At 36.5% G+C, this 8,592-nt stretch overlaps 1 protein-coding gene across 1 annotated transcript; it reads right to left on the bottom strand.

Annotated features, from left to right (window-relative positions):
- Window positions 1-464: 464 nt before the first annotated feature.
- Window positions 465-5,015, bottom strand: lgals3b (lectin, galactoside binding soluble 3b). The gene is made up of 5 exons (XM_067455918.1): window positions 3,658-5,015; window positions 3,255-3,569; window positions 2,727-2,815; window positions 1,350-1,518; window positions 465-1,095 (listed from the first exon to the last, which is right to left on the bottom strand). Exons 1-5 carry the CDS (start codon window positions 3,661-3,663, stop codon window positions 937-939), a joined length of 738 nt encoding a protein of 245 aa, XP_067312019.1. The 5' UTR covers window positions 3,664-5,015; the 3' UTR covers window positions 465-936.
- Window positions 5,016-8,592: the final 3,577 nt, after the last annotated feature.

Here is an 8,592-nt window from a genome sequence, read left to right as displayed (position 1 = left end):
AACCAAGTTTAGTGTTTAGTTCTTTCTTTATTAAACTTGTAGGGTCATTGAAAACAAATAGGCCTATATTGTATAAAATAACTTAAAACTATATGTATAAAATAAAAACATGCAATTAAGTTAAACAATGATACAATGTTGCAGGTTTCCTCTTTGGGTTCAGTTCTTTAAAGTCATCAGGTACTTCAGGCACTATATAAACAGACCTCTGCATTATTGAGGTCAGTTCTATTAGATGTCTGTCAGAACGTCTCTGACAACAACTCTGACAGACTGTTTCCATGATTAAAAATGTAACACTGCCTTGACTTCAGTTTACATTGCTGTTTTCTAGGAGCTGTCAGTAAAGTGTACTACACAGATCTCACAGAGGATTGTAACATCCACCACTCTTTGTTTACATCAGTTGTTGCTTCTTTATTCATTTGATATTTAAGAAGAACAATCTTTGGCACATGCTACAGTTGAAGGTAATCTAGTCCCATTTATTTCATTCCAGTTCCAATTTCACATGAATTATGCATTATTCTTGATTGCCTGCTATCACATTCCACATCATGACCTCCTCAACCATTATCCTCAACATCAGAAGCATCAATAGCAGAATTTGTAAGTGTATAAACAATTGCACTTCAATATCATTGCTCATGTAAAATATTTCTTCCCTTTAACCTTACTATTGAACTTTATGACAACCCAATCCTTCCCAGAAAGTAACAGACCCACCTAGAGGTACAATTGCTAACTACAGCATTGAGAAAAAGGATTTGCAGGATTTATATTCCTCTAACATTTGTAGTAAATATAAACTCTTGTATACATACATAGTAAAAAAAAAAAAAAGACTATTGGCGGTAATATAAATTGCACATGTGGATGAATAGGTCACACGTCTGTCAAAAGAGATCAGGTGATTACAGAATCAGTGGCATGATCTCACTGCAGCATCTCCACATTTACAGAGCTGAGGGTGACATCACCGTAGACACTAAGAACTTTGATTTGGTTGAGCTCACGGACCCGATGTTTGAACTCCAGAAGGTGTGACTTGTTCACTGCCACTTTGAAGTCAGTGTCAGTGCATAAGATCTTCATCTGAAGTTAAAAACAATTTTAATCAGTTGCAATGGAACAAACATAGCATGAGACAAATGCATAACCTTGCAAAAGAGTTTATTTTGCTGCAGTATTTTTAGTGATGCTATTTCAGGAGCTCTTTTTCTGATATCTATTCTCTAATGTCTTTAAACACAATGAGGGCCTAATAGTAAACGTTTAAGACATTTGTTAAATCAAAAAAAAAAAAACTGCAATGAAAAAAAAAAACATTTTGAGGATGGTGTGCTCACCTCAAAAGGCTTTCCTAGGACAAAAGGGAAGGAGTTGAGCGCTCGCTCTTCTTTACCCCACTGGTCTCCAACCATGCTGTTTCGCACAATCACTGGCTTTCCGCTTTCATTGAAGCGGGGGTTTAAGTGAAACGCAATGTCGTTGCCTCTGGTTAAATTAATTGTGAAACTAATTGGAAGAGAAAAAAAAAGATTACAACATTATTAGGACATCACAGTAAAGAAGACTGTCACAATTGTTAAACAATGATGATGTTGGTCAAACGCCTTATTGCATGCTATTTAAAGTATTTCATACTATAAAACTTCATTTAATATGTTCTAGGTCTTATTGTGAACAATTCATCAGTGTGCATTATTTAAAAGCAAAATCTTTTACCAAATTTATGACAAAACACAATTAATACGTTATGATGTATATTACATTTGAAAAGTATTTAGGCCTAAATTTAAGATTTATGTATTTGAATTACATACAAAAATGTACATCCATTACTGTTTCAGTATAAACTTAATGTGACATAACTTAAAAGAATAGTATACTAATAGTATACTAAACTGGCATACACAATAACCAGATTTATATATTTCTTATCAATAAATTAAATTAGTTTTAATCATACATTTTTCATAAATAGTTTTACTCATACATTTTAACTGAATATTGTTCCACAGCTAACCATATTTCTTACCACGCTCATTCTTTTTAACTGAACTAAGTAATTGGTTTCACAACAAACTGATTTATGCTAATTCTAAGCAATTTGATTAAATGCATTTAGAAAATAAAATCAAATAGATGCAAATAGTTATTAATGAACTGTCTCATGCTTTGAGTCTTGCCTGTTTAATTTATGAATGACTGACATAACACATTAAAGGTAGGTTAGACAAGGCTTTTCATAAACACTTTGTTATTCAATAGATTTTTTTAAAAAATATCTTCTGTGGATTTCTCAGGACAAAAAACAAAGTGTGTTCAATTATTATTAATGAATTTGCAGCAGTCAGGTAGTACAAGTCAGAGCTTTAAGTTGCTCAGGTTCATTATTATTGTAATGTTATGTGCTTTGAGACATTAGGTAATTTTAAGCGGTCTCTCATGGCACTTTGCAGACTCTACTCTGGCTGTGCGCATTTACGAATTTTGTAGGAGGCGTGGCTTTGGAGACGCTCTGAAGGGAGGGGATGCTTTTAAGGCTAGCTCTGAAATTGCCTAACCCTAATTTAAATTGAATAGTTTGTAAAAACTCTATAGTCCAAATGGATGTGAATTTTATATGCATTTCAAGACACAGATGTTAAATTTAGACCTAAATACTTCTTGAGTGTATGTACTGTCATCTGTCATTGTTTGTGTTTGTGTGTTGTTTTTACGCTTTAGTGTTTGGTTTGATCTCTCCAGTGATGGTGATGAGCATCTTGTTAAAAAGTCCATTTTGTAGCGGGAGGTTAAATGGCACAACCTTGCAAAAAATTAAGTCATCAATTAACATTTTTTTAAAAGTATAGTAAAGAGGCAGAAACCAAGAATCATTTCAGGGCTAAAGGCAACACTGGGGTAAAAGGACCATTTGATTATGTTATTATTTTAACCACTAGATAGCACAAAAAGTAAACATCCACTTTTGTTTTCTGTTTACAAGTATTAACTTATTAAAGCTTATTGGCTAAATTATTTGTATTTATACTTGGTGTCTTTTACACTGAGTGTGCAGTAAAAGGCCCCCCCTCGCCATAACTTTATAGGATTTTTAAGCAAAACTTAATTTATTTTCCCACAAAATGTGTTGATCCATCAATGTTCAATCAATCAAAACCAATTTTTAGATATTCTGCAATCATACCATGGGAGTTGAGAACATTTTCCTTAAGATGTGCATTTACTGTATTTAACAGACTCACTAGTGGTGGCATAGGAGCAACAAGAGGGCCAGTTTGTGGTGCAGGTGCAGGTCCAGGCCACCCAGGAGCTGTAGGCTGCCCGGGCTGTCCAGGCCATGCTGGCTGGTTTGGCTGCCCAGGCCAGGTGGGGTTAGCAGGCTGCCCAGGCCAGGCAGGGTTAGGAGGCTGCCCAGGCCAGGCAGGGTTAACAGGCTGTCCAGGCCAGGTGGGGTTAGCAGGCTGTCCAGGCCAGGCAGGGTTGGCTGGTTGGCCGGGCCATACTGGGTCTACTGCCTGAGTGTTGCTTTGCTGTGGAAAATCGAGGGCATCTGAAAGCTGAAACAGAACATTACAGAACTTATAGCATGATACTTGCTGTGCTAAACTAGATAGATTATTGAGGTGATAAAATGACTGTACTTACATCCATTTTCACTGAAATTTAAACAGAGAGAATGCATTGTTAATTTTACAGAAAATAATAATAGACCTTGCTATATTGTTAATAGACAAATGCTTATTAAAACTTTAAGCAGATCCACAATCTTGAATGCACAAGTTCAATCCCTCCATTAGAAGATTTATGCTGTGTCGGAAATTGAAATTCTTCCCTACTATAGTATGCGAAAAACAGTAGGCCTATGCCACAAGAGTAGTTTATCCAAATTCATATTATTCGGAAAACAGTAGGCAAAATGTACCTGGAAGACCTACTACTTCTGCCACTTAATCCCATGAGGCCACTGGAGAGGATTTATAAATACAGGAAATTCTCTGCTAGGTCACATGACAGCAACATGACAGATGTAGTATGTCCGGATTTCGTATTTTTATACAAACAGAACATTTTAAAACTATCCAAAGTATTCAAATTGAAATGTAGTACCTGCTCAGACAGTATGCGAAGTCGGATGCAGCGACAGTCTCTGACTAATATAAAATACTAATAAATAGGTGCAGTTGAGTGCTAAAGGTAAAAAGGCTTCTATTTGAAAACATCAATAAATTTGATCAGTGTTTGTTTAAAACGACATAAATTACTGGTTCCCTCAAGTACATTACATGATTTCATGAATTTATGACTCAGCTCGTCCATGAAACCACCCACCACACCCATTGCACTGTTTGAATTGTGAGCCAGAGGGGATGCATGATTACAATAGCAGATAATATTGTATTAATAATAAACACTATGTGAAGCGTAAATAATGCACGCACGCTAGTCTTAACGGATTGTGTGTAACATTAAAGTTCCTATGATGGTGCTTTGGACCTGGGTGCATTATACATTTTACCTTAGTTTTTGTTAGACGTTAGAATGCACATGCATACTGTACATCTATACAACTACATATCAATCTAAACGTTTCGCTCGACAAATTATTGTTGTGCAATCTGCACTCAAAGAACACTGCAAGTTGAGACTCATCAGCAGGCCTGTGGGTTTCACCGGGCCTGTGAATCACATGAAGGCATGTGTTTAAAACAAGCAAAAGTACAATTAAACTCTATATTTATTTCAAATGTGTCCAGATATTTGTTTAATATCTGTACAAATGTACCTGAATATGCCTTTCATGTCAACAAGACAGGGCTACTGTTTGCATTAGACAAAAACTCATCAGACACAGTTACACTATTTGAATAGCACTATGCAGATACACCGAACCTAAATCTATTAACCTCGAAGATGCTGACAAAGTTTTGAAAAAGAGAAATAAGGCTAAAAGAAGTAACGTTACCTGTTTCGCGATGTTGGTGGCACACGGGTGCTGCTGGAGGCAGATGTAGACAGGCCGGAATTATTTCCGGGTGGAGTTCATAAATACACTCTTCACGCCCCTGAAAACAAGGCCGCACCCACACAGAATACAAACTCATGACCTGATTTCCATCGAGAAATATGATCAGTCAGAGGAGAGTCTATGAATAATCTTTTAACGAGTATGCTGAAACTTTTTTATCTGATTGAATCAATATTGGCTCTTCAGTCAGTATGTTTTAAAGGCTATGCAGTTTATCTGAGATGCATTACTTCTGGATTACCCATGTGTTTTAAGGATGGGTGTAATAGGGGGAATGTTTCTCTTTTTCTTTGGACAAAATAAAGAACAAAAGCCAAGCGTTGCCTTGGCAACTAGGCAAGTATTGAAAGAGCTGTTCATAGCTCAAAACATATGTAGGGTTGCATAGTAACTGGCATTACACGGCTGTTTACAGTATACAGTGGACTAGGCTATGTATCCATTATTGTATTATGAGCAAAAAAAATCACACAAATAAAAACTAGACAATATTTTATCCAAATTTAATTCAAAATATCGTTCTTCTCATACTTGTTCACTTCAAGAATGCTGTCCCACCCTTTCTTCGGTATTAACACAGACTGTTATCCATTATCACTTTGAGATTTTCTTTAAAATGTAAAGTGCTTTATAAATAAAATGTATTATTATTATTATTATTATTATTATTATTATTATTATTATTATTATCCAATTGTCGATATGTAGTGAACTTAAAAAATTAGAACTAGATTTTTTATTCCCCATTATAATTTATCATTATGCGTTTCCACATTTTCTATCTGGACACGGAGCATAATAAATAAATAAACATGCAACTTGTTCATTATCATTACCTGTGAAACTGTTGATTTCTATGGCAGTTAAATGAATATTGTCTTTTTATTAGACTTTTGACTGGTTTGATTTCTTTTATTGCTATAGAGACATGGCCTCAAACGCACCATAATGCAGGAAATCATTAATCATAAAATCATCTACAATTTTTTTTTTTTTTTTCCTGGGGGAGAAACCCAGAAAATAGCCCTACATATAATATTTTTCACCAGCCGCCACTGGGACACAACTATTCATTCATTATTGTATTGTGAGCAAAAAAATCACACAAATAAAAACTAGACAATATTTTAACCAATTTAAATGTAACACTCTTAGCTACATTCCAGCTCTGCTTATGTAAAACAACTTCACGCAGTGCATACTTTTTTAAATAGGATTGAAGGGGCTCCTAATATAATAGCATCTCCTCAGATTTAAAATAATAATAGTAGGCTAATATTAATAATTGTCCATGCATCCATCCATCCATTCTCCAAAACACTTGTAGGGTTATGGGTGTACGGGTTATGTTTTTTTTTTTTTTTTTTTGGTGGTTTCTCTAGTAAGTTTCTTTAGTTATTAATTAGTTCCCAAACCTGTACTGTTTGATATTGATTGTGCTCCTCATGTTGTTGAAAACTGCTCTTTACAATCGACCGTGACAGAATACTGGACCATCTGACCAGCGGAGGACATCACAAGCCCGACTCTGGAGCCAAAGCCTAGCCAGCGCCTCCCTCACCTCACACGTAACAAACGACAGAGCCCACTGCAGACAGAGAGCCCGAGTTTGCTGCAATGTACAAGCTAGACAAGGGGACTGAGCCCACCATCACTGTGGAGCTCAAGCCCCATAGATTGTCTGAACAGGTGAGTAAGCCGGCAACATCATGTATTGCTGTGGGATTTTTTGAGTATGAGAGAATGGAGGAAGACCCTGCCCACACCCACCACTAAGAGTAAACTTCTGATGGCCTCTGTATTTTATAATGACTTGGAAGAAGATTTTTACCTGAGCCTCCTCACCCTGCTGGCCCCATCCAGTTTTAAAGTCTCCTGCATCCCTGTTGGTTCTGCCCACCTTAAGTGCACTATTAAAACTTAAATAATAATAATTTAAAAAAAAATAATAATACATTTTATTTATAATGCACTTTTCATTCCGAAGAATCTCAAAGTGCAACAATGAAAATGGAAAAATAACATTTTCTATATTTATATAAAAATATAGGCTAGAGTAAAACAAACAATTAACACATAAAAGCCTTTCTGAACAGAAAAGACTAAAGTTCTGCTTTAAACTGGTCCAGGCTCTGTACTGCTCTCAGCTCATGGGAAGGTGGTTCCAAAGCCGCGGTGCAGCCGAGCAGAAAGCTTGATCTCCCATGGTACGAAGCCTGGTGATGGGGACTTGAAGAAGCAGGTGGCCTTAAGATCTGAGGGTGCAGGTGGAGGATTTCAGACTTATGAGTTCCTGTAGATATGGTGGTGCATGTCCGGTGATGCATTTATGTGCAAACAGGAGGATTTTGTAGTCAATTCTGAAACAGGGAGCCAGTGCAGTAAGTGTAGAATGGAAGTGTGATCACATTCTTCATAAGGAATCTGGCAGAGCTGTTCTGGATGTGTTGTAGCTTTTGTATATTTCTGCCAGAAATCCCACTGAAGAGTCTGTTGCAGTAGTCCAGCCTGGTGGAGACAAAGGCATGAACAAGTTTCTGAAAAGGTTAAAAAGGGACAGAGTTTGGAGATGTTTTGAAGGTGGTGGAAGGAGGTTTTGCAGATGTGTTTAATGTGGTCAGTGAAGGTCAGCTGGTGGTCGAAACCCCTAGGTTTGTGACTTAGGAGGAGAAAGTGAATACCTGGCCATCAAAGATGAGCTGGGATAAGGGAGAGGAGAATCTGATGAGGGGTGCCAACCAGTAGTACCTCAGTTTTACTGGAGTTCAGCTGGAGGAAGTTACTTATGCCTTAATATCCTCAAGACATGAGTCGTGACAGAGCTGTGGAGGGGCTCGGGGCAGTTTTGATATAAAATTGCGTGTCATCAGCATAACAATGAAAAGATAGTCCATGTCTGCTGATGACAGGATCGAGGGGAAGCATGTAGAGGATGAATAAGATTGGGCCGAGAACTGACCCCTGCGGAAGACCACATGTGACTGGGAGCAGCCTGGACTCACATTCTCGATTCTCCCAATAATAAAATAATTAAATGGCTGTAATTCAAGAATGCTTTGGAGTAAAGACACTCTGCAGATTATTACTGAAGTGAAAGCAATTCAAAAGATAAAAGTATATGAAAAAACAATGGAGGATTCAATTTACTGTCAATTAAAAATACTGTACTAAATATTTTTACTTTATATAAAAAATTAGTAAAATTACTATAAAAACAATCAAATTGTATATCTATCAAATCTTGTATTGTATTGTATTGTATTGTATTGTATATCTAATCAAATTTTGTTCCAAATTTGATAACACAAAAATTGACCATGAGATTTTTTTAGGCGCAGTAGCAAAAATAGCCACCGGGTGTCATTTATATTCCATAGATTTTTTTACTTTTTTTTTTTTTTTTTAAAGCTATACTGTGATATTTTCCCCCATCTAGTGGTGAAGTGGTATATGACCATCCAGTGAATAATAATTTATGTTCCTCGCAATTCTGATTTCGTTTTAACTCCTACGGTGGCCGATTTAGTCTAAGATTAACATGGCTATCCCCCTCT

The sequence above is a fragment of the Pseudorasbora parva genome, chromosome 10, assembly GCF_024679245.1.
Source record: "Pseudorasbora parva isolate DD20220531a chromosome 10, ASM2467924v1, whole genome shotgun sequence".
NCBI lineage: Eukaryota > Metazoa > Chordata > Actinopteri > Cypriniformes > Gobionidae > Pseudorasbora > Pseudorasbora parva.
This window is presented reverse-complemented; position numbering and strand designations above follow the sequence as displayed.